General features: G+C 37.2%; 1 protein-coding gene across 1 annotated transcript; it reads left to right on the top strand.

Moving 5' to 3' along the window:
• Positions 1 to 1,482: 1,482 nt before the first annotated feature.
• Positions 1,483 to 17,755, top strand: PBK (PDZ binding kinase). The gene is made up of 8 exons (XM_031442163.2): positions 1,483 to 1,621; positions 6,028 to 6,105; positions 7,410 to 7,503; positions 11,608 to 11,750; positions 12,299 to 12,468; positions 13,911 to 14,040; positions 16,226 to 16,402; positions 16,907 to 17,755. The coding sequence occupies exons 2-8, from the start codon at positions 6,048 to 6,050 to the stop codon at positions 17,104 to 17,106; spliced, it is 972 nt and encodes a 323-aa protein (XP_031298023.2). The 5' UTR covers positions 1,483 to 1,621; positions 6,028 to 6,047; the 3' UTR covers positions 17,107 to 17,755.
• Positions 17,756 to 26,910: the final 9,155 nt, after the last annotated feature.

Here is a 26,910-nt window from a genome sequence, read left to right as displayed (position 1 = left end):
TACACTGGAGAAATAACCAATTCAGGCTGGAAGCTGTTTTCCTGACAACTGACTGGTGTGCAAGATTTTGAGATTAATGATTACATTTTACAGGCAGTAACATTAAGCTTGTAAAGTTCAGATGTTTCTTCAGATAATCCCTGGAGGTACTTTTATGGTTACAAGATGGGGAACAGGATGGTTATAAGTCTTTACCCAAGGGCCTTCATTCCTGTGAAAATTTTCTGCCTCATCTTACACCTGTGTCAATATCCTCATCTCCCTAGAGTTTCTTGGCACAAGCGGTGGTTAATTAAGAAGCTCTCAGGCTCTGGCTTTAGGCAGGACTTGATTAGCCTTGAGAATAGAAAACAGAGGGCTTGTAAAAATGGAGGACTTAATAAAAAGTATAGAAAATTATAGATTTTTTAAAAAGATGATACAGTCTCTATTATGCCTCCACAAAAAAAATTAGAATGAGAATAGAAGGAAGGTGCAGTGAAACCATTTCTGCTTAGGAGAGGGTGGTGACCAAGAATGGCAAGGCTCTGGAGGTGGAGGTGTGTGTGTGTGTGTGTGCGCGCGCAAGATGGAAGAAATCTTGAACACATTTGTTAAAGAGGAAGTCCAAGTTTAACATGAGTTTACATCCTGGTTTTATGGTTTATTAGCTCTGTGACTCTAGGCAAATTACTTAAACTCTCTGTGCCATCTTTTCCTCATTTGAAAAAAATGTGGTTTTTGATCATAGTGACCTACTTAATGGTCTCTTTTGTATTATGCTGTGTGTGTGTGTGTGTGTGTGTTTGTGTGTGTGTGTGTTTGTGCGCACGCGTGTTCTTTTCTTGGGGCGCTCCCGGCTTCCCCAACCTGGACTGCATAGACTCTAAGTTTCTCCTGAACAGGAGGAAGGTCTGTAATTTACTCATCTTTGTACCCCTTGGAATGACTACTATAGTATATTCTCTGCAGTGGGCATTCGATACACACCTGGCACTTAGAAGGTGCTCTGCAAGTATTTGTTGAATAAATGAACAAATGTTGAACTGAATGTGGTGATTACAAGAGTTACCAAAATTTCTGAATATCTGTTTTATTCTCAGCCAAAAATGATTGCTACCCGAGGCTAATGCATCTTTAGTTATAGTGCTTCAAGGCCAAATAAATATGTAATAACATTTATATAATAATCATTACACCTTCGGGACACAGTGTTTGCAACTGGGGAAGCATTTCAGCCTTAAATGCAGGCATAAATTTTGTTAACTAGTATTGTCCCTGTGAAGGGCTGACAGTGGCTGTAGAAATCACTTTGTCTTCTCTTGCGCGTCTCTTCCTTTCATTTGGCTTCAAAATACCCCTATTGGGTAGTATAACGGGACCAGCAAGCGACTGGAAAGAGCGGAAAAAGCAGGAACGGCTTGGTGTGTCCTTCGCGCTGCCCCGTAGTTCGCGGCCGACGCAGGGGCGGAGCGCGGGCTTTTCAAAGCTGGGAGGGTTCTGGTCGCGGCGACAGTTGCCGAGAGCGTGTGTTGGTGGGTGGGGCGCTGAGTGAGCGGCGGCTTGTTGTTGGGGGCCACTCGGGACCAGTTTGCAAGACAGCCTTGGCCTGGATCTCTCGTCGCCGCCCCGCACGGCTCCGGTAAGGCGAGCTTCTGCAGGTCCTGATGGCGCGCGGGCCCGGCCGGGGGCTGCGCGTCCCCCTCCAGCCGAGGACTCTGCGTTTGCTTTCCTGACAGCTGGGGGCCTGGAAGGAAGATCAAAGACGTTGGGAGTATGGGGTTGAACTGGGGGTTATCTTAGAAATCATGTTTGCAACCCAAACCCGAACGCGCATCTGAATCACGGGTTAGGGTGGGGATTTCAAGAAAGAAATTGCCCTTTTCTCGAAGCGAAAGCTTGATAGCCTGTACTTTTTACGGAAGCTCCGTAGGAGAAGACGGTGTTGAGACGGGTGGGGGAAGCCCTGATCTCTCATGCTGCTATTGTTTTTAATGGCTTTGCAGATGGATACAGGGAGGCCCAGGTCTCTGCTTGAGCCGAGGGCCCAGTCTTTAGGGGATATATGTATTTGTGGACCAGATCCGAACACTGGGGCTTGTGCCTGATGGCTGTGGTTCCTTAGCTCAGCCGAGTGAGTCTCGGTTCCAGCTCATAGCGGAGGCGACGCCGGGTGAAGGATTTCTGGTGGGAATGGATGGGGGTGGGGCTTGAGAGGGGTATGAAACATAGTGACCTCCTTTGAACCTTTCAACTACCTTTGCTTCCAGTTTTCAAGTTAGGCGACTGAGCAGGTGAAGGAAGGATTTTTAGCAGCCAGCCTTCTATAAGCTCCTGGGCCCCAGGATAAACAGTATGCATCTACCTTAGGGAATCCTACTGAGGGTGTAAGGTGTAAAGGACCTTAGAAATAATCTGATCTGAACTTTTTTGTTCTTGTTCATCCTACTTTTTCTATTATGCTTCTCTTTTCTCAATGTCTTTATTTTTTCTCCCATTTTTTCCCCTTTTCTGCTGCATATCTACACTTTAGCTTTGCCACTAGTATTCATGTATTTTTTTAGTCCTAAGGGGACTTAGGGTCCAAAAGTTGTTGACTTCTGATCCAGTAGATCTGTGGATTAGCTTGCTGAGCCCTGTTAACTGTTCAGTACTGCTTCTTAAACAGTACTTGACTTAAAAAATATCCTAAGTACTCAACAAACTATGAAATTCTGCCCACGGTCATATAACTCTCATTTCTAACATATCTTCATCTAAGATATTCACAATTTTGTGCTTTCTAAGAACCTCGTCTTTTAGAACAGTTTGGTTGTTTAGCAGTTGATATATATAGAATGTGTATACAGTGTATACAAAGTCTGAGATGGAGTTTGGGCCAGTGGCTAGAAGCCATCTGTCAGAAGACTAAGGCCTAAACCGTGAAAACAGCTGCCTCAGACAACTGTGAAGGGCATAGGATATGATATGTTTAGGTGTAAGTAGGTTGGAGTGGAAGGTGGGACTGAGTTCTACAGCATCCTGAATGTTATGAAATGTTAAAAGGCTTCTGTTTAAACTTAGGTATTTTTAATTGGAGAGAGATTTTACTTTTAGCACTCTCCCGGGTCTTTGGACTCTTTAATCAATAGAAATCGATGAGCGAGGTCAGGTCAGATGAGGAATTCTGGCAAGGCTTTATTGGAACTCCTGCTACAGCGCCAGGGAGTGAAAACAAGTAACAGGTGGCCTTGCTCACTCTCCAAGGGGGGCAGGTTGGTTCCTTAAACGGAGTGAGGGTGAGACAGATCAGAGGGTCAGGCCAGAGGGGTGACTTAGGTGGTCTGCCCACCCTTGGTGGTGCTGTGTGCAGGGATCATGCAGAGAACCCTGCTTTTGCTCCCGGCACCTCAGAAGCGGCCGTTGGTTTGCGGCCTTTTTGCATCTTTTTGTTCATGATTGCCCCCTGGTGCAAGAGCAGGCACTCCGGTAGCGGGTCCCGGGCCCCGGCCTATCTCAGTATCAAATCCTCCTTAATGCTGAGGGGGGAGGCAGTGGGACACAGACGGCAGTAACATTTCCAGGAGGCCATACTTGCCAGGTTATTTGCATCCTACTTTTCTGGTCCCTTCTCAGGCTGCTGCTTTTGTTCCTCATTTCTCCAGGTGAGATTCCTCAGGGCTCTGTTTTCTAAGCGATTTTACCCAGTCTCTTGGCTTTAATACCACATACATCCTGATATCCCACAAATATGTATCTTTGTCTTGGATTCCAGACCCATATCCAGCTGCCTATTTCACATTTCTCCTTGGATGTCTAATTAGGCATTCGAAATTGAGTTCCCGGTTTCAACAGAGGCACCTCTGTTCTTTCAGTTACTCAGTCTGAAAACTTGGAGCCATCGTTGACTTTTCTCTCATTTCTAACAGTCCAAACAGGAAATCCTTTTGGTTCCAGATTCAAAATATCCAGAACCCAACCATTTCTCACCACCTCTACTGCTACCATCCTGATGCAAGCCACCATTCTCTCTCCTGATTGTTGAAATAGCCATCTGATTGGTCTGATTGCCTCCATCCTTCCCCTTCAGTTAATAAACACAAGTCAGAGTGATCCACTTGAAACATAAGACAAAGTATATCACTCCTCTGCTCAAAACCCTCTAATAGCTTCCCGTTTCTCAGTAAAAGCTGAAATCCTTACTGTGACTAAAGCTCTGAATAAAAGCCAAGGTTGTGATGGCGGCAGGGCTCTGTGTGATTTGCCATCCTCCATCCCCAGACTTTGACTTCGTTTCCTTCTCCCTCCTGCTAGCTCTGCCCTTGTAGACTTGTTCTTGAACATTTCTGCCTCAGGGTCTTTGTATTTACGGCTTCCTCTGTCTGGCCAGCCTGTTTGGGCTTGCTCTCTCACTTCCTTCAAAGAGACATCCCTTGACCACCCTAACTCAGATTTCAAGCCCCTTTGCCTGCCTTCATTGGTGTATATTTTCCCTGACTAGGTATCATTATTTTATATATTTATCTTACTCTTCGTTTGGGTCTTGTTTGATGCTGTGTCTCCAGTGGCTAGTGCGGTACGTGCTGTGTAGGTGTGTGCTGACTGAGGGAACAGTAGCTTCCCACGGGTGGAGAGAAGTCTTAGAGCCTCAAGGTGCTCCTTCCCAGCTTCCTCTGAGGAAGGCTGGAGATGGAAGAAGCGGAAGCAGAGTCTCGCAGGGGAAATTAGTTCCAAAGTAGAAATGCCTCCTCCAACCTACTCTGTTAACATAGTATATCTTCTCCTAAAGATCTGAAACCTGTTCTTTCCTGTTAAACGTGTCACTTGATTAAATTAGAATGTTTTTGGCAAATGCATAAGAAGGGGATCTTCAGTTAAATTCAGGGAAATCTGAAGACAGTGGTGATTGTAGCTACATTTTAAAAAGTGAATAGGCTCCTGAATAAATAGACAATTAAAGCTAGGCCTTTGCTGATTTTTTTTTCTTGGCACAGAGTTTTTAAAGATGCTATTATTAAGGGGTCTTAGGGGCTCTACACAACATTTAAGCAAATATTCTCTCTGCCTCCCAGTTTTTTGTAGACAATCCAAATGAGCTTCTAGACATGTAGGAACAGTTTGCTTTACAATAAATCTAATATGAAACCTAACTTTTTTTAAAGAAAAATTAAAATTTAAAAATAAAGATTCTTTAGGAAATATGTTACAGAACAAATAAAAAGCTTGGACTAACTTGCTTGTGTATGCAGTCTGTAGATTTTATTTTCATAGACAATTTAAAAATAACAGCTTGTTGAGATATAATTCACATATCATAAAATTGACTCTTTGAAAGTGCACCATTCAATGTTTTTTTGAATAGTTAGAATTGAATATATTAAACCACTACCTAATTTTAGAACATTTTCATCACCCAGAAAAGAAAGCCCACATCCACTTACAGTCAGTCCACATTCTCTCCTCCCCTCGGCCCCTGGCAACTACTTACTTATTTTCTGTCTATGGATTTGCCTATTATGGATACTTTGTGTAAAAGCAGTCATGTATGTGGCCTCTAGTGTCTGGATTCTTTCACTGAGCATAATGTTTTCAAGGTTCTTTCACGTTGTAGTGTGTATCAGTGCTTTATCCCCTTTTACAACTGAATAATCTTTTTTTTAATCCATTTATCATCTGATAGCTATTTCTGTTTCCCCTTTCGGCTGTTCTGAATAATGCTGCTTGCATTGACATTCTCTTTAAAGGATGTAAAAGACCTGTTAATAACTACTCCCAGGAGGTGTGGCAGGGTACTAGGTGATTTTTTTTAACCAAGTGTGTCTATTACTTATTAATTAAAACCAAAAAGCCCCACAATCATTAACACCATGACCTTGGGTATGTAATTGTACTTCTCTGGGTTTCAGTTTTCTCATTGTAAATAAAATTGGACTAGATATTTGTCGTGTTCTTCTTCAGTTCTCAAATTTTATGTAAATGAGTGATAGTATTACAGGAATTTGTTCTTCATGAATGAGAGAGATGTTCTTTATAACTGCAGTGTAACGTTTCTGTTTATTTTCATCATAGGACCTTAAGTGATCGTTACAATGGAAGAAACCAATAATTTCAAGACACCAAGCAAATTACTTGAAAAAAAGAAATCTGGTACGATAGATAGAAAACCTTTCTTCATGGTCATTGCTATCAGAAATGTTTTTGTATTATTTTAGTTTGGTCCTTTAATTATGATCTTTCATACACAAGCCGTTTTAGTATGAGTCCTCTTTATAGTATTGATCTTAAGAAATAAGACTTATTTTGTAGGCCAGGGTTTGATCATCTATGAGCTCATTTTACTGACATTCTAACAGACTTGTAGGTTCTCTTTGGTGAAGAATCAACTTCACTGGGACCAGTAAGGAACTACTGTACCTTTCCCCTCTTCTCACACATGCATTGCTCTTGTGAGGGAAAGATATTTTCCAAGGTAGTTCAGTGGACAAAGGATAATCTTTTCAACCAATAAAAACAATTCTATATCCATATGCAAATTGACCCTGAGCTCACATCATATGCAAAAATAGCTAAAATTATAAAATTTCTAGAAGATAACATAGGAGAAGATCTGTGTTGTTCATTTTTAGTATATAGATTTTTGTATATTAACCTTGTATCCTACAACCAGGCTGAACTTACTTATTCTATTAGCTTTTTTGTAGATTGCTTAGGATGGTGTACATAGCTGGTAATGTTGTAGATGAATAAAGACAGTTTTTTTCCCCCCAGTCTGTATTACTTTCTTTTTTCTTTCCTTATGGCCCTGGCTCCAGGATAATTTGAGTAGAAGAGGGATGGTGGACATACTGCCTTGTTCCTGATGAAGTGTTATGTTAGATGTAGGTTTTTCACAGATTCCCTTTATTGGTTTGAGAAATTTTTCTCTTATTCCTGGTTATTATCATGAATGAGTATTGAACTTTGTCCAGTGCTTTTCAGATTCTATTAAGATAAAGTTTTCTTTTTTATTTTGTTCACGTGGTGTTCACATGTTAATTTTCAAATCTCAAATCAACCTTTCATTCCTGGGATAAAGCCAATTTGGCCATGATGTATTTTATACATTGCTAGATTCAGTTTGCTAGTATTTTCTTTGAAATCTAAGGATTCAACCAGGAGACCTTCTTTATTTTTAACAACCTTTTAAAATGTAAAAATCAATTCTTAGCTTGTGGGCCAAATAAAAACAGGCCATTTGCTGACACCTGCTTTAATGTTGCTGTAAGATCGCGCCCCAAAACTAGACTTAGTCAAAGGGCATCCGTTTAAAATGAGGACAGATAGTGTCAAATTGCTCTCCAAAAGCCTTCGCCAGTTAACATTCTTAACAATAGATTCAGAATGTTAGGATGCATTTGTAGAGGTCTTTGCAAATACTAACTTTATTTTTTATTTCTCTTTCCAACATTCAGCATTATGTTTAACTCCATGTATAAACATTCCTGCTTCTCCGTTTATGCAAAAGCTTGGCTATGGTACTGGGGTAAATGTCTACCTTATGAAAAGGTAAGTGTAAGATTTCAGATTAACGTTTTTACATGGAACTATATATAGTTCCACTGTACTTGAAGACAAAAAGGAATGTGAAAATTCAAATATTTAGACTTGGGGTATGTGCATAACTTTACCAGAGCTCTGCCTGGTATACGTTCTCCTAGCTTCCTCCTGAAGTTAAAGGAGAAGTAATTTTACCTTATAATTTTTCCTTGGCTTGGGTAGGAAGGGATGAGAACAGAGGAAAAGGGTTCCTGTGTGATAATAACACAGGATTCTCAGTAGGAAAACTTCAGAGAGTTGTGGGGGGATGTCAGTGACCATTAATCCCTTCTGCCTGGAGAAGGCATTCTCTTCTGAAGAAGTAAAAGTTTTTATTTCTTGTGTCATTGTTTACTAAGAAGGACAAAAATATGCAATTTTAAAGTACGAAAATTGTATTAAAAGAAAAATGAAATAGTAGAGTAGGTGCTAATAGCTAATAATATTATACATGACAACAAACACATTTTTTAAAAAGTTCTTTCTTTTATTCATTACTCTGTACCTAGTAAGCGGTGAACAATTAAACCATTATGTATTGCTTAATGCGCTGTTGGAACACCCTGACTAGTCCAACCCAGCGTGCTGTTAGCTTCTCTAGGTTTATGTTGTTTCCAAATAGAAATACTTATTTTAATAAAAAGCTAATGAAATGAGAATAGCATTGCGTTCATATGTAAGTGGATATTCTTGAAGCATTTTTGCATTCCCTTTGTGTGTTTGTGTGCTATTAGTTTTGTGAACTTTTCACTTTTTAATGTCCAAGACTCTTGTCTAAGTTATTTTGAAAGAAAAGATTTCTCACAGGTTCACGGCTATGCTCATTCTTTTCCTTTTTAAAAAAATATTTTAAAATGTGAAATGTGTTGTTAGCAAAGTTATACTGTATGTGACTTAATTAGAAAGCTTCAAGTGGCTGACGCTGAAAACAGCAGTTCCTGCCTGACCCTCCCAGTTCCCGCCTGACCCTCCCAGTTCCCATGGTGAGGCCCTGGCAGCCTGGGATTTTCCATTTGCTGGTAGCCTGGAGATTTCCTCTGGTTCTCTGGTGAATTGGATCCTCTGTTTTTCTGTATCTTATGTCTTAGTGTTTCTTGGTTTACATCTCAATTTGGTTGAGGACATCTGGTAGCTCCCCATGAAAAGATGCATAGGAGATACTTTTTTGAGAATTTGCATTTCTGAAAATGTTTTCATCTTACCCTCATACTTGAATGGCCCTTTTTGTTTTTCTGGGTTAGAATTCTCTTTTGGAAATAATTTTCCTGCAGAATTTTGAGAACATCGTTCAGTTGTCGCTGTTGAGAATGCTGAAGCCCTTCTGATTGCTGATTCTCTTTATCTGGGAATTTTATGTTATCTGTCCTCCCCCTGTCCTGGAACCTTGTATGATCTTTTGTTTGTCACCAGTATTCTGACTTCCACAATGACATGCATGGGTGTGGGCTTCTTGGAATCTGAAAATTCCTGTTCTTTAATTTTTGAGAAATTATTTTTTAAAATTACTCTGATCGTTTTCACCCCTATTTTTCTGTTCTTTGTCTGTAACTCCTATTATTTGGATGGATGTTGAAATTACTGGACTGATCTCTGATCTACCTTTTATTTGGTGGGGAGAGTCCATTTTTCTATTTTTCTCTTTCTCTTTTGGTTCTATTTTCTGGGAGATTTCCTCAACTTCCTATTCTGATACTTCCATTGATTTTTTTCATTTTTGTCTATCTTGTTTTTAATTAATTATCTGAAAGCTTTCCTTTCTAAGATGGCATCCTATGTCTTGTGGGGGTTCTATAAGTGTTCTGTCTTGATCTGGCTGTTGATGGCACAGGTGTACGTGCGAACTCACTGAGCATTGAGTTTGCATGTGGTCATGAATTACTCTGTTCCTGTGTGGGTCACAGCTTCTCAGCTATGTCACTCAACCTCAGGCTGAAGAACTGCTTTTTCCCCCTCTCAAGGCCAGTCTTCAGTCTTCAGAAGCTGGGGACTAGAGATTGGCACCTACCTGGTGATATAGAACTGGGAGGGTATCTAGGAATCCATCTGCTTTTAAATAACTTTCAAGAAGTTCATTGGGCCTTTTAAGTCAGTTACTGTCATTTGCTTTTCACAATTCCAAAAGTTTGTTGCTATTGTCTCTTCTTCATTATTTCTATCCTTGTCAATGGACATATGTCCTAAAATACTCATTTGCTTTCATTTAAGTAGGGCTTGCGAGGGATCAAAATATATGTGTGTGTTCAAGCTATCATTTTAGTCCAGAAGTCTATATTTTTTAATGTTAAATCAAATTTGCGTTGCTAGATTAAATCCAACATGGTTGTGATACGTTATTTTTAAATAAACTAATGGATTCATTTTGCTATTTGTTTAGAATTTTTGCATCTATGATATAAGTGAAATTAGCTTGTGATTTTCTTTTTTCTGCTGTCCCTGTTTGATTTTTTAAAAAATTAACATTATACTAGACTTATAGTTCCTTTTCATTCTATTCCCTGGAACAGTTTATATGATATTGAATGATAGGTTCCTTGAAAGTTTAGTAAACTCACATATAAAATTATCTAGGCTTTGTATTTTTTGTGGGAAAATTGTAAGCTCTTGATTACATTTCTTCTATCATCAGTTTTCTTAGATTTTTCTAAGAATTTGTCCATCTTGTCTTTTTAATTTACTGGCTTAAAAGTTTTAGTATTTATTCATTTATATTTTTAAATCTCTGAGTGTGTAGTTATGTCCCCATTTTTGTTTGCAACATTATTTATGCCTCCTTTTATTTTTTTTCCTTGTGCAATCTCAGTGGAAACTTGCTTGTTTCATTAGTATTTTCAGTGAACCAGCTTTTAGCTTGGCAAAGTTTTGTTCAGATTTTGTAAATACATTTTTGCCATTCTGTAGATTCGGATATGTTATGGCAAAAGTGAAGATGGACTTGTTCACTGAATTCTAAGTATTTGAGAGCTACAGAGTACTTGCTGAAAGTTGAAAAATATATTTTTCATATAAAAATGACATGGAAGAGGTCATCCTCAAATGCAATTGATATTTAGAACTGGAGGTTTAAGAATAGTTTAGATAAACTTACGCATGATAGATGTGTATGAATTAAGAAATCTAGTGATGCTTTGAATATGTTTTTTGATTTTGAGAAAAGGTCTTGCAAGCACAGAGCTGTGCTCATGAGGTAGTACAGAGCTAAGTGGATTCTTGGTTCAGTTTGTTGTTTCATGTTCTTATGGTTGAACTTTTAATCTTTAACTTTTGAGGCTCTTTGGCTAGCTCTTGTGCTCGTATGCTGCATGTACTTTGTCCTTCATAATTTGCTGTACTCATAAATGCCTGCCTTCTCAGGTGCACAGACTTCCCCTGACTGCTCTACCTGTCTCTTTATTTAGGCCTCAAAACATTTATACCTTAAATATTCTTAAAATGGCTGAGTTTTCTTAGAAAATAGGCCATTTACATTTTTTCTCATTTGTTTGTTTATTATTATTGCCTTAAACACATGTCTTTGAGGATTTGGTGAGAGGTATATAAGATGGATTGGTTAGTCTGTTGAGGTGCAGTATTTTTTGGTGAAGAACAGTCTGTTACTCTTTGCATGATTATATATGAGCCAAATGTTTTTTGTACATCTCTTCATTTAAGTTTCTAAGACGTTAAAGTTTATTACTTTAACATTCTATAACTCATATCTGGTACATGTGGTTAAAAGCTTTTTAAGGAGTTGGTAGTGTGACATACTTGAATGGAAAAATTAGAAAAGTAAGTTTAGAGTTGAAGATTTATAACATTTCATCTTTTTCCTTCTAGTTTTCTCTTTTTAACCCTTCCCTTCCAGTAATAGATACTGGACTTTTCTTTGTAATCAATAGATTTATCAGCTATATGTATCCCAGTTAAAAAGGATATGTAACAGAAGTGGTGATAGTCTAAAATATTTTAAATATATATATATTTTTTTTAAAAAGCAAATTGCTGTCGAGTCCTTGTCAAAATTTGGAAGTTCTTATTAGTCATTTGAAATGTATTATGGTTATTAATCTTTCTGTACACTTTTGATTATTTTTTAAGATCTCCAAGAGGTTTGTCTCATTCTCCTTGGGCTGTGAAAAAGATCAATCCTAGATGTAATGATCATTATCAAAGTTTGTATCAAAAGAGACTAACTGATGAAGCTAAGATTCTGAAAAGCCTTAATCATCCAAACATTGTAGGTAAGTTGAGATTTATTTGGTAGCAGTATCTGGTATAGTATTCTGTTTATCCAGAGACAGTTTATATATAATTTCTTAACTGGTTTCACTAATAAAAATGAAGAGGATAGTGATGGAGTTTGTCAAGAATCAAATTAATGTGAACATTCTAAAATAAAAATAAGTGTGCATTTTTAGATGCTGAAGTATATCTTTAAAACTTCACGGGAATAGATATAGTTATCATCATGCTGGTACTATGGGGAACTGAGGAATAAAAAATGATCTTTGTTTATGTAATTTCCTTGTTTTCATTTTTAATATAAGTAGGGCTGGTGAAACTTATATTTAAGGAAGGCATAGAGTATTAAAAAATAATTCAATTTGTGTTACTATTGGCAAACATGAAGGCATTTTACATCAGATCTACTTAATTCATTTTGTAAATAATAGCTGTTTCATTGTATATCTGTCAGTGTTAATCCAGATCCATTTTCAATCACATTACTGTTAAAAACTTAAATGCTGTTCTTCCCTATTCCAGTAAGGAAATGTCATGTTTTCTTAAGGTTATCGTGCTTTCACTGAAGCCAGCGATGGTAGTCTTTGTCTTGCTATGGAATACGGAGGTGAAAAGTCTCTGAATGACTTAATAGAAGAACGAAATAAAGATAGCCAAGATCCTTTTCCAGCAGCCATAATTTTAAAAGTTGCTTTGAACATGGCAAGAGGGTTAAAGGTAACTGTGTGGTATATTTTGAATGAGTTTTGTGGAACATGAAAAAACTAAATACTTTATATACATAATTACAAGGTGGAATTCTTTTTTCCCCAAAAGAGGGTGTTGGCTTAAGTTAAAGTCTTTATAGAATCTCTCATATTGAAGAGTGCACTATTTACTTGCTTTGATCAGCTAAGTATTGCTTGAGGCCTTCACATAGCCTGAAATATCCCAAGTCAGGTAGTTTTGCTACTAGAGATCACACATTAGGTTTAGTTGGATTAGTTAATGTAACACACATTGAGTCACAATTCCTGGGGATGTACTCTGACCCTCTGTTGTTGTAAACAAGTCTTTCAAAGATTGCTTTGTGGGATGTTAAATTTGGGACATCATGAATGTACATCTGTAGGTAAAATGAAAAGCATTCTCAGTGTTATGCAAATAAATTCTTGTGCCTTTGCTTAGACACACTATAAGAAGTAAAAGTATTCTGTATCCTAAATAACTGAAACAAGTAATTATGGCTCCAGAAAACTGTTAGATGACTGAAAAATGGATTACCTAGTGATACTGATGTCAAAGTTACATGTTAAGAATTGCAGGTTGATTCATGAAATGTGAAACTGGAAAAAGGCAGTATTTCCAAATATATATAGTGTGTATAGAAAAATCAATTTTAAATGGGGAGGATGAGCTATGTTAATAATTTGAATTATTTAATAAATAATTATTTCAAATGTATGTATATAAAGGAGTTAATAAGTTATGCTATATATATATCTGAACATATTCAATTTATGATCAGAAGCACTTAAATACAGTAAGTGTTCCAAGTTAAATACAAAGAATTGTCTCTGCGTCATTTTCAGGCCCAGCTCACAAAGTAGGTGCTCAAATGCTGATGAATGAAAAAAAAAATTTTGCAGGACATTTTTGGTTATGGAAGAATGTCATCACTTGTCAACGTGTCAATTCTAAGAAAGGGTTGATATAGAAAACAAAAATCTTAAGATTATGTGAATGCTTCCTCCTCTGCTTGTGAATTACGTGTAGCATTAGCTTAACAATTTGTTTGAGGGAACTCTGTGTCGTTATGAAGTTTACAACCTTATTTATAAAAATTACTAGCCTAAAGTAAAACTGCAGTGTGTTTTGAAATCTGCAGTAGCATCTTTGATGTAAAAGTATGTGAGAATGGTTTGAAAATTAAAAGTTAGCTTATCTATAAATAGACATTAATTTCCAAAGAATCCTTCAGATTTCTGGTCAATATGGCAGAACTAGATTGATTGGGATGGTCCCTTTTCTAGCTTTAAATAATTTGAAAATGATGGACAAATACAAGCCTATAGGTTAGGAAGGGAGTTTAATTTGTTATTTTTGTTAGACGGTTTTCATATTTTTTTTTTATTAGTTGGTATTTTTGCTCAGATGTGTTAAAATTTCCACTATTTTAGTATCTGCACCAAGAAAAGAAACTACTTCATGGAGACATAAAGTCTTCAAATGTTGTTATTAAAGGTGATTTTGAAACAATTAAAATCTGTGATGTTGGAGTCTCCCTACCATTGGATGAAAATATGACTGGTAAGTAGTTTTCTAATTTTTAAAATTGTTTTTATACAATCTGTAAATTTCCAATTTTTATATTTTAAAAAAGTAATAAGCTCACATTCTTCAGAAATAAAAAATTATTTATAAAAATAATCCCTTCTTTCCTGTCCCTCTTCCACTCAGCCTCCAGCCCTTCCCTTGCCACATATATAATATAAATGACTGATTTCTTATTAATACATTATTTTAACTGAAGAAACATGGGAACTATTTCTAACCTGGACTGGGATTTTTAAGTGGTAAAGATCTGGGAATGGAAAATAACATTTTTATAAGATTTTATGAAGGAATTCATTTAGCATCAGCATAGTGACCAGATTTGGGAAACTGCTAGAAGACCTGGAGTGGGAGCAGGAAGGAGAGGTGCTGATAAAGGCCCCCTGCCCCGGCAACTCATTCTTCTCTAAATATCAACCATTCTCTTCTCAGGGAATTTGATATGTTCCTGATGAGAACCAAAAGCCAGCCTCCAAGAGAAAGCCTCTGATTTCAACATATTATTTAATAAGTAACATTTAAATTTGCCTTTTATGTAAATATAAGGTACAGGAAAGGCTAATGATATGGTTTAGAACTTTATATACTCCTTAATTTCTAGCTAAAGTAAAAGTTTGCAAGTTGAATTGAAAGAAAAAGACAAGATAAATAGATGACTTTATAATGATGTCTGTAATTGCTAATAAAGAGAGCTGGCGTGGACCCTGAGGCTAGATAACTGCTACAAGGTTGAAACTTTAGGAAATGAAAGGAGAAATTGTCAAAAAAGAATAAAAATAAGGATTTTAGCATAAACCTTTTCAATAAGGATTCTCAATCCTTAATAGATCAAATAGACAAAACTAAGATGTTAGAAGAGGTAAGTATTAATTTCAGCTTCTATGCATTAGAATATTTATTAAAATTGACCATATATTAGGTTATAAAAGAAAACCTCAGATTACTAAAAGTAGAAATAGTCTAATAGTTAACATTCATTAAGCTCGGTGCTATAAATCTAGGAATTGGTAGTACAGCTGGAAACAAAAACTCGACTTTTTCAGGAATTTAAAATAATTGTAAATAGTTCTTGGCTGAAAGAAGTCATATTCCAGTTACATAATATTTAGAAAATACTGAGGCTGTAAGAACAAGTCAAAACCTGTTTGATGTGGTTAAAAGTACTCAAAGGAAACCTTTTTTATTATTTAACCTTTTTGAAATTCAACTCAAATCAGAAAAAACACGAAGCCCTAAAAGAAGTGGAAAGCAGAAATGAATAAATTAGAAGATGTATAAATTCTACAATATCCCAGTATGATCTGTGTTATTTTAGAACCATGTCAAAGCAAATGTAAAGTTTATCCTTGAGGATACATGTTCAAACACAGCCAGGAAAATTCCGTGGAAGAATGTTGAGTGGGGATTTTCCTAACCAGATGTTAAGTATTATAAAGCTACATTAAAAAAGTAAAGACCTCTTTACTGAACACCATAAAACATCACTGAGAGAATTAAATAAGATGCTAAGTAAATGGAAAGAGAGTTTACAACTGTGGATTGACAGACATGATACTATTCGTTCTTCCTGAATTGATCTAGAAATTCAATTCATTCCCAATCAAACTTCTAGCTGACTTTTTCAATCAAATTGATAAGTTGACTCTAAAATTTAAATGGAAATGTGAGTGGACCTATGTCATTCCTGGGCAGAGAAGCTTTAAGAGCCCCTACGCTCTCCCTTTTCCCTGATTTAGCAATCAGGAGCAAAGAAAGACTTCTCTTAGCTGAAAGAGAGCATACTGTGAAAAATGAACAAACTGAGGCACGGAGATTTAGTGATCTCCTCAAGGTCACACAGCTTGTCTTCGAACCCAGGCAAGGCAGTCTGGCTCCAGAGTCTGCACTCTTGACATCCACAGTCCATGTTCCTACCCCTTTCTAAGAGAATTGCTTTCTCTACCCCCTTGCCAACTGACCAGCTTGTTGAATGTTTAACAATCTGATGGGGAAAAGGTAGTTCTTAAGACATTGAGTGTATTTCTATGTTTACCGGCTATATTTACTAACCTTTCAACTACCTGTTAAATCGCTTGCCCATTTTTCTTTGGCTTGTTTGCCTTTCTTAGAGGTTTCTGGTGCTTGCCCTTATGACCATTTACCTGTGTTTTATTTGTTTCAGTGACTGACCCTGAGGCCTATTATATTGGCACCGAGCCTTGGAAACCCAAGGAGGCTCTGGAGGAGAACGGTGTTATTACTGACAAGGCAGACATATTTGCCTTTGGCCTCACTTTGTGGGAGATGATGACTTTATCTATTCCACACATTAATCTTCCAGATGATGATGATGATGAAGGTATGACTACACATTTTTAACATAAACCCCAGTCTCTTCAGTTTGAACTAAAGATTAGCTTGTGAAATGGTATTTTCTCTATTAAGTTAAAATTTAAAAGAGCAAGTTGCTTGATTCAGTGGCATGAGATACAGATTACATTAATACTGATGATTAATTTGGTACCATCTTGGTTTAATCTCATACAAATGAGATGTAGATTAGTTGAGAATAGAGAGATAAATTGAGAAAACCCAGAGGAGCAAAAAGTTACCCTAAAAACTCCCCTTGCGGAGAAGATTGGAAAGCTACCACAGGAAGGGAGTTGGGGTTGATGACCTGTCCGCGCATGACAAGAGCTAGACTACTTCAGGGCAGGGCAGCTGGAGAGACGGCCTGTGTGAAATGAAAAGCATACTGGATGCTGACTTCTTATTTCACGAGGGTGAGTCTGGGCAGTTGCTACGCTTTTCCATGAGTTAAAGTGATTTTAATTGTTTCAACCTCCAACTCCTTCACGAGCAGATAAAACTTTTGATGACAGTGACTTTGATGATGAAGCATACTACGCAGCTTTGGGAACCAGGCCACCTGTGAACATGGAAGAACTGGATGAAACGTACCAGAAAGTAATTGAACTCTTCTCTGTGTGCACGAATGAGGATCCTAAAGATCGTCCTTCCGCTGCGCACATTGTTGACGCTCTGGAAATGGATGTCCTGTGATGGATCACCTCATACTCGTGAGTGGCGGGGCTTCAAGTATGGCTCGTCTGCATAGCTGTTCTGTTTACTGTAATACATGTATAGCGTTACTATGATAATCCACAATTATTAGACTTTTCAGAAGTGGCTCTATTTTAGGACCATAGATAGCATCTTGTTAACATTTGAACAACTGTTTCTATTATACAGGTAGTTCATGTGTGCTTATGCCGAGAAGCATTTGAGTTGTAGAAGGTTCTCTATCAAGTTTAAGAAACTAGCTCCTCAAGTATTTGAACTTGTTTGTACAGATTTAAAACACTAGCAAAAAAGTGCTGTAAACACTGATGTCTATCTAACATTAATATGGATTAAGTGATCATTACTTTTATTAATGATCTTTCTCATGTACTCTCTATTAATGGATCTGTTGAAATTAGCACTTTGTGTATTACAAAATTATCTTTTAAAACATTAAACCTTTTGCTGGCCTTTCTTGGCTAATGTGCTAATTAAATATGGTCACTGGAAATCAAGAGCATTTGGCTCGAAAGAGTAGCTCCTTGGGTATTTCCAAAAACTTTTGGTTAAAGGCTTGTCTTGTTCTCTTGGCTCTATCCAGATCTTTGTTTTTTGTTTTAATTTATTAAATGTATTTTCTGTACTGCTATCTTTTATTGTCTTTTATTTACTAATCTATATCTTCAGCCTTTCACAGTATTGATGTAAAAATAATAGTACTCTAATAGGATAATATAGAATAAACGACAGCTTAGTTACCAGATGTATTATCTTATTTTGTGCTTCATTGATTTGAGTGTTGTCATTAAACTTAGTGAATGTGAGTGGGTTTCTTTCTCGGCCTAGTTTTGTTAATCTGTGAAATGAGAGTGATTTGAATCACTAGTTTCTATTTGTGAGCCACAGCCCCCTGGGATTTTTCAGTTTTGAATTGTGCTGTGAATCTAGGTGGTATGCCTAGACTAAAAACTACTGTCACAGAGGGGACTCTTAGATTAGGAACTGCTGCACTCGGAGCTTTAAATGATTCTAGAATTCAATAGAAGTTTCCCTTTAGTATGAGATTGTACCAGGCAATAGTACACAGGTCATCATTAATGGCTCACCTTCTATCAAAGTATCATCAAAGTGCCAAGAAAGTAAATGGAAAACTGACTTAATTTATGGAAAAGTCTTAACAGTTTTGCATCCTGACATTCAATTATCCTCACTTTGACTTAACACAGTGTCATTTCTTACTGGATCTGCCAGGATGACAAAGGAATTTCTCTCTCTTAGCCCATTCTCATGAATTGCCACTTTTTAATAAATACATATTTTTCCTTGAGTAGTTTGTTTCCAGTTTCTATAGTTGGAATATCTAAGTGGAAACAAACTAAGACCCAAGGATTGGGCCAGCAAACGCACAGCACTTGTCTATGGCAGACTTTACAAAGAGATCAGCCTGCTTCTGCCCTTGGGTCTGGATAGGGCCTTGAAACCCCCAGCACAAGGTTGTAGGTAACTTACTACCAACTGCAAGAAAACTTTTTTTATTCTTCTTTTGGAACTTACTCTTTAAGTCTCTTTTAAGTTACCTTCTTTTTCAGTCATTTGCTCATTCTCAGGAAAGACTTACGTGTGATGGGTTGAGGATATAGCAGAACTAATCTTTTTGCTGAATTAATTTTAATTGGCAGATCAGAACAGGCTTTTCCCAAGTAGCTTTCTCACCTGCCAGAAAATCTCCTCCAGGAACCTGTTTGCACCTCTATAAAATGGAGGTAATAAGCAGTTTTTTAAGGCTGTTCTTTCATGCCTCCTGATACCTACGTAATCTTCTTCAATTTGTTGATGAAAATAAAATTAGAAAAGATATTTAAATAATAATGAAAATACTATATGTAAAAATTCATGGCATGGAGCTACAGTTGTGCTTACAGAGATTTATAGTCTTAAATGCTACATTAGAAAAGAAGGGCTGAAAAACCGGTGAGCTAAGAATCTAGGAAAAACAAAAAGTAAGACCCCCCCCCCTTTCCAATAGGAAGAAATAAATGAGCAAAAATTTTAAAACAAAACCTATCATAGAAAAGAGAAATACAATAGTAGGGCCAACAATGCCAAAAGCTGGGTCTTTGAATATACGAATAAAATTGATAAGCCCCTAGCAAGACTCATCTAGAGAGCAAAAAAGATGTCATAAATTAAAAGGGAAAATTACTGCAGATCCTACAGATACCCAGTCTCCTTCATGAACACATGAACAATCCCAAATAAAATATTAGTAAGCCAAAATCCGTTACATGAAAAGGTAAAACTTCATCAAGACCAAGCTGGGTCTATTTCAGGAAGTCTGAGTTGATTTAACATTTAAAGAACAATGTTGTGGGAGAGGGTGTAGCTCAGTGGTAGAGTGTATGCTTAGCATGCGTGAGGTCCTGGGCTCAATCCCCAGTACCTCCATTAAAAAATTACCTCCCTCCCCACAAAACAAAAAACAAAACCAATATGTAATGAAGAACAATGTAATCATATTAACACCATGAAGAACAATCAAAAGATGGAATACAAATTTTCGATAAAATCCAGTATCTCTTCAAGATGTTTAGAAACCTGGCAACAGAGAAGAACTTCCTCAATATAAGAAAGGGTGTCTGTATCTAACAAGGAAACTATAGTAAACATCATTTTATAAGTAGCTATGGATTGAAAGTTTGTGTCCCACTATACATGTTGAAGCCTAATTCCCCGTGTGATGGTATTTGGAAGTGGGGCCTTTGAAAGGGGATTAGGTCATGAAGGTGGAGCCCTCATGAATGGGATTAGTGTCTTTATAAAAGAAATGTGAAATGAAATTAATGAAATTCATATTTTATAGCAAGACAAAAAACATCTAAACAAAAAATGTTGCCTCCCCTTTGGCCTCCTCCGCCCGCCCCCTCCCATGCATTGTGTATCTGCATTATGCATCAACCAGCCCCCCATCAGCAGAATTACCTGCTCAGCCATAAAGAGCAACATTCTCCCAACATCAGCAAGACGACTCCTTAAAGATTACGTTCCTTTCTGATCTTGTAAGGGGTCATGATGACACTCAGATCTGGATTTTGTGAACTGTCAATAATACATCATTTAATGTAAAGCCCTGTGTCTCAAAAGACATATAACTGTGTTTTGACTTCTAACAGGTGTAACAGTTCTTGGAGCTTTGTGAGATGCTATTCCTGGGTTATAATTCTCAATTTGGTTTGGATAAAATTTTCCATTTCTTTCTTGAATCAACTGATTAATTTTTCATCAACATGCATGGCATAGCTGGCAGGGTATCAGAGATGCTCACCAGGGGCATCTGGAGTCTACCCAGAACCTGTGCTCAGTTCCGGCATGGGCTCACTGAGCCCCACCAGCTACTTGGTACTTCTCAGGTGTGCTGGTGAGTTCTTCTGATATCTGGATCTCATTTTTTGAGTGATGATCCTCAAAATTTTATTCAAGCTATTTCATTTAAGACTTGGAGTCTTAAGGGGCACCAGTGCATTTCCTAGGCAGGACCTATGGATTCTGGGCGAGAGGCCCAGGAAAATATAGGTGGCTGGGTTTTTGTTAAATTTGGCTTAAATTTTTTTTTTAAATGAGTTGATACATAGTCTGAATGAAACTTTTGCTAGTGAAATGAGAGACTGAATTATTCATCTCAGAAGAATAAAGGAGACCCACTACAGCCATTAAGTAAATACTACTTGTCCAGGAGATGCAACAGAGGCTGATAACCTAGTGCTCTGAGCATCCATGGTGGTTTTAGACAGTCACAGGGAGAAACTGAGCCTTGTGAAAGAGACCAAACCCATCCAAGGGTAACTCCTTGGGGAGCTAGACTCAGAAGCAGCACACATGCAGTGCACCACCCTGTCCTTGGAAAGTTGTTCAGACCTTATCTCATATCTCATCTGAATTAAGCTACAAAATTAATTCTGGGAAATTGTGCCTCAAAGGCCAAGCAGCTCCCATGCAACAAACCACCTATGGGAATAGCAGCTGAGTTTATGTATGCTTGCAAGTGCTTAAATGGGAACTAAAATTGGATCCTGGAATGGCCAAGTTGGGGTTCTTTTGGCACTCCAGAACAATTCTGAGCGCGCAGTTAAAGCCAACAGTCTCCTGGATCTGTGCCTGCAGGCTTCACTGGGAACAACAGCGGTAAGTGTTTTTCTCTTTTCTAAAATGAGATTAGCAAGGACAAACTTGTAGGGCTAGCTCCCTGGATCCTTTGAATTGGAGAAACTTCTGAATTGTTAACATTTTAGAGACCTTTCATCTTAAGCTATTGTACCTGTTTTAATTGGTATGTGGAAGTTCCAAAAGGTTTCAAAATTCCAAAATAGCCTCATTGAAGGATTTGTTGTAGAAGGCTAATGAAAGACTAATGATATAAAAGTACCTAAAACTTTGACTTTTGCTCCCTTCTTTTTTTTAAACTGGAAATTTTTTTTGTATTTTTTTTTTTATTAAAGTACAGTCAGTTTACAATGTTATGTCAATTTCTTCAGTCATACAGGAACATACATATATTGGTTTTCATATTCTTTTTCACCATAAGTTACTACAAGGTATTGAATCTAGTTCCCTGTGCTATACAGTATGAACTTGTTTATCTATTTTATATATAGTAGTTGGTATCTGTAAATCTCGAACTCCCAATTTATCCCTTCCCACCCCATTCTGCCCCGCCGTAACCATGTTTGTTTTCTATGTTTGTGAGTTTGTTTCTGTTTTGTAAATAAGTTCATTTGTCTTTTTTTTTTTTTTTTTTTAGAATTTACATATTAAGTGATATCATATGGTATTTTTCTTTCTTTCTGGCTTATTTCACTTAGAATGACAATCTCCAGATCCATCCATGTTGCTGCAAATGGCATTGTTTTATTCTATTTTTATGGCTGAGCAGTATTCCATTGTATAAATATACCACAGCTTCTTTATCCAGTCATCTGTCAATGGACATTTAGGTTGTTTCCATGTCTTGGCTATTGTAAATAGTGCAGCTATGAACATTGGGGTGCATGTATCTTTTTGAATTAGAGTTCCCTCTGGATATATGCCCAGGAGTGGGATTGCTCGATCATGTAGTAACTTTATTTTCAGTTTTTAAAGGAATCTCCATACTGTTCTCCATGGTGGCTGCATCAAACTACATTCCCACCAGCAGTGTGGAAGGGTTCCCTCTTCTCCACACCCTCTCCAGCATTTGAATGATGGCCATTCTGACTGGTGTGAAGTGATACCTCATTGTAGTTTTGATTTGTATTTCTCTGATAATGAGTGATATTGAGCATTTTTTCATGTGCCTATTGGCCATTTGTATGTCTTTATTGGAGAATTGCTTGTTTAGGTCCTCTGCCCATTTTTGGATTGGGTTGTTTGTTCTTATTAAGCTGTATTCTAGTAAACTTCTGTCTGAATTGTCTTTCCACTCTGAAGACACTATTAAATGGTCACCTTTAGAAATGGGATCACCTGAGGCTGCAGGTGAGTTGAGATCAAAGGCTGAACTGGCCATAGTTAGAGAATTTTTTAAACCCAGGGAGGATCCTCAAATGTGTTTGTAAAAGGATTACCAAGATAGAAGGCCACAGTCTGACCAAACTGACCATAGCTGATATTAGGAGCCTGATAGGAATTTTTGGAGGGGCTTCTCCTCTAAGCTAAGTAAGGGAAAGTAACACATCTCAACATAGGTGCATTGGTAACCCTGTCAGTCCTTTGTATCACTGAGGTTGCTGCCCAATTCTTTGAGGAATTAAAAGCAACCGTCCTTGCTTTACAAATCTAGTCTTTACAAGACCAGAGGTGTGGCTCCAGAAATAATCCAAACCCCACCAATCCCTTTACCATGTCCCAAACTTCCCCTATTTCTTAAGAGGCTTGTAAGTATTGGGAAAAAAATTTTTTTTTCTGGCCTTAAGGGAACAAAGTCATTCTACAAGGAACTTGCATTTCTTCTCCTGTGACAGAGATGCAAATACTGTACCTGGTTTTCTCCAGGAACCCTTATCTCCACCATCTTTTCAAAATGCAAATTTTAGGAAAGTGCTTAGGTAACATGGAACTTGACTTGTCAAGGGCAAATAGAAATCTTTTGTCTTCTCCATAAATAAAAGTAAAAGGGTTTAGCCATCTCGACAGGCGACCTTGAAAACCCACCAATCTGAATCCAGCCTCTTTTGTAACTTGGTGGGTTTTATATTGTTGCACCTGATTCCTGGCTGAAGTTTTGGAATGAGAACTATGAGGTCTCTGTGTCTGTGCTTATCTCTGGTTGTGTGTTGTAGATGTGTCATATTGCCAAAATTAATTTGTAAAAGAGCTCTATTTAATTGGCTTAAAAGAAATTAAGTGCTTATATAAATACTCAGAAAAATAAAAGAAACTGGCCAAAATGAATTTTGGGTTCATATGATCTGGGAAATATTCAGTACTGAATGCATATCTGGTATTGAAGCTAGCTTAAGCTTGTTGGTTTGATTAATACAGACATGTCTTTAGAGTCATCAACATTAAATATAATACTTTTATTTAACCTAAGTTTACTAGAAACTGCGAACGAAAAATAACAAAAAATACTGCAAACCGTATCAGTAAAGAATGCTGAAGCCATCAAGTCATCAGCCACTGCTGCCACCCCCCACAGTGAAGAAAAGCCTGCGCCCCAGCCTCTGCAGCCACTCACAATGGTGCAGTCTGAGCGGACTCAGAATAATAAAGGACAAAATAAAACGCCCTGGATAGCTAGATGCTTGTCAAAGGAAAGAATACAATGAGCCCAAATGTTTGCTTCCTCCCATATATAGAAAAGCACTAAATTCTTGAACTTGAAATGCCTGGTTTTCTTTAGGTAACAAGTAATCTTTTATTGTTCCAACTACCAGGTCTTTGTTGTAAAGCTCCTATATATCCTAGCTCCTCCCCTACCTCTTGGGAGCAGTCCCTCAGAGAATCTGAGAGGCTGTCATCCCAGCTCCAGTCCTCCCGCCAAATAAAATGTATCTCTCAACTTTTAGGCTGCACATTTATTTTAGTTGACAAAACCAAGTGAGACCTTATTCCTGTTACAAAGTTTGTTAGCAAGAAAAATGACAATATATGAAACTTTTTAAGGTAAATGAGCTAAAAGCTTTTAGGTAAACTCTGAGAATAACTGGGTTTGGGGAATGTCTGCTTTAAGGATAATAAACTCCAGATTTTGGTAATTTGAAACTAAACTAAGTTAAATAACAAGAATTTGTTCACTATCCATGTCATTTCGAATAGGATAAAATACTGGAACATTAATTGCTGGGCAGACCTAAGTCTACCTACTTTTGTCTTCTTATGAGAGAGAAACTAAAGATGTTTGGGTTTATTAAACACATATCTTGCATAAGTTTTCCAATCAGGAAATGCTGGTATGATAAACAGTTCACAGTTACTTCTTGGTTTTTGCTATAGATTAAGGATGTAAGGTTAAGAATTATAAGGGAGACATTTCAGTATGCAAGGAAAATGGGAAGCACGTTTTCAGTAAAAGAAAGCATGAGGAAAGGGAATGCATTTTGTTAAAGGAAAAAGGCAGTTTTGTCCTCGAGCTGGTTGTTTCTGAATGGAAAAGAAAGTGAGGGATAGAGTAATGTGGCTGGAGAAAGTTATGGAAGGTTTGTGGAAAAGGAACACAGGAAGTTTTGTACGTGGTCAGGCTTGGCTAAGATAAGGTTGACTTCAATTAGGAAAATGAATTTTAAAGGTAAAGTGGTACCAAAGCCTGAATTTAGTTTTCTAAGAAGGCAGTTTTCTTTAAGTATTGAGCTACTTTTAGTACTAGATTGTGTGAGCTTCTTTGCCTTTAAGTGATTTATCAGAACCTTTGAGATCTTTTATTGTCACTTTGGTTAAGTGAATGGATATTGTTTCAGTGATCTATGATTGATCTTATTTGACCAAGTGTTCGGAAGTTTTTGGAAACTGGCAAAATTTCCAAAGATCAAATTCTAAATGAAGCTTATTTGACCTCTAGCTAACTTTGAGGTCCAAAGGGTCCCTGGAACACCTCAAAATATTTGATTTTTCTCCATCTCAGAGAGAGGAATATTAAACTAGACTTACTTGGTATGTTAAATTACATGGGAAGCATTTCAAATGACTGCTGATCATACTTGTTAGGTTGTTGTGGGGAAGGCATAGCTCAAGCGGTGGAGCTCATGCTTAGCACGCACAAGGTCCTAGATTCCATCCAGTACCTCCTCCCCAAAATAAAAAAATAAAAATAAAAAACCCCACAGAACTTCTTAGGGTGCATCATGTGGGTAAACTTTATGAATAGATATTCTAGAACTTATATGGAACCCCTAAAATTCTGGTATGTTCTAATTCTAGTCATTATCTTAAATTGTGTATCACAGCAGTAACCAAGTGTGTCAGCTGCATTGTGATCAGGTTTTTAACCTTGACTTTTTAAGTCTTGTCATTTATAGACAGTTACTATATTACTCTGATGTTTTTGTAAAAATGCTTCATTTTCAAGAAGATACATAGAAAAGTTTCTGATAACTTTCACTGCTAAACTGGGTAAGAAATTAAAGAATTCTAATGGAAAACTTGATGGCTTCATAAACCTGTTAACAGAAGATTAATTAAGGTCAAGGATTAGTCACATAGGACTCAGTGAACTTATGAGTATGGTTATAATTTTTGGTTTTTGTCTAAAATATTACTGGATTTTAATCTGTGTTTTCCAGATGGAAGCAAACCTTTTCACCTCTGGAAGCAGAATTGAAACATTTATCTCTTCTCTTTATCCGATCCCTTCAGAATTTGGAAACTTAGGTTCCCAGCAGCTTTCTCAGGTAGATAAGGAGGGCTACCTCCTAACAGGTACAGGAATCTCAAGGTATTTGGGGGAACTTGAGGTATTCTGGGGACCTCGAGAAGAGAGGAATTGACCTAAATCTATCGACATCATAGGCAGAATCTATGACATACCCTTGGTATGGCTTTCCTGGCCTTGAGAGCTTTTTAAAAAGTTCAATCTGAGATTCCTTATGAAAAGTTCCAACACAGCCAATTTAAGAGCCTATGATGAATTAACCAGATTTATTTTGCAAATAAATTAAGTCTTAATTTGGCTATATTTGGTAGAAATGAGGGTAACTTTAGAGAGAAGATTACGTTTTAGTGGATATTATGTTCTAGTTTTTTGTTGAGGTCTGTATTTACTGCCTTAGACTCATTTCCCAGATAGCTACTTGTTATATTATTGCAAAATCTAGTTATTAAAAGGACACACTACTATATATAAAATAAACAAGGACCTACTATCTTGTAATAACCTATAATGGAAAAGAATATGTATAACTGAATCACTTTGCTGTATACATAGTAAATCAATTATACTTCTATAAAATAAGTAAAATTGAAAAAATGCTTAAAAAAGTAATGAGAAGTGACAATGTGTACATTATTGTATTTTTTTTTCATATATCAGAGACCAGCTATACTTTTGTGTGGTGAAAATAAATAGAAATTATATTTTGGAGGCAGATCTCTAATCAAAATAAAATCATAAAAAAATTTTAAAAAATACATTTGGGAGACCAGCAGGGGAAGCTCTCATGCCCTGTGAAGACTGCAGAGCCCAACAGGAAGCAGACCTCTTCCCGCCTGGCAAGACTCAGCCAATGAGAGACTGCCACATGATAAGCATGGACTCTGTTTGTGACAGCCCTCCCAGTTTCCTTTCCCCTGTATGGAAGAGTTCTAGTTTTTGCTGAGGACTTGAAAGAGGTTACCATA

The sequence above is a fragment of the Camelus dromedarius genome, chromosome 36 (genome assembly GCF_036321535.1).
Source record: "Camelus dromedarius isolate mCamDro1 chromosome 36, mCamDro1.pat, whole genome shotgun sequence".
NCBI lineage: Eukaryota > Metazoa > Chordata > Mammalia > Artiodactyla > Camelidae > Camelus > Camelus dromedarius.
This window is presented reverse-complemented; position numbering and strand designations above follow the sequence as displayed.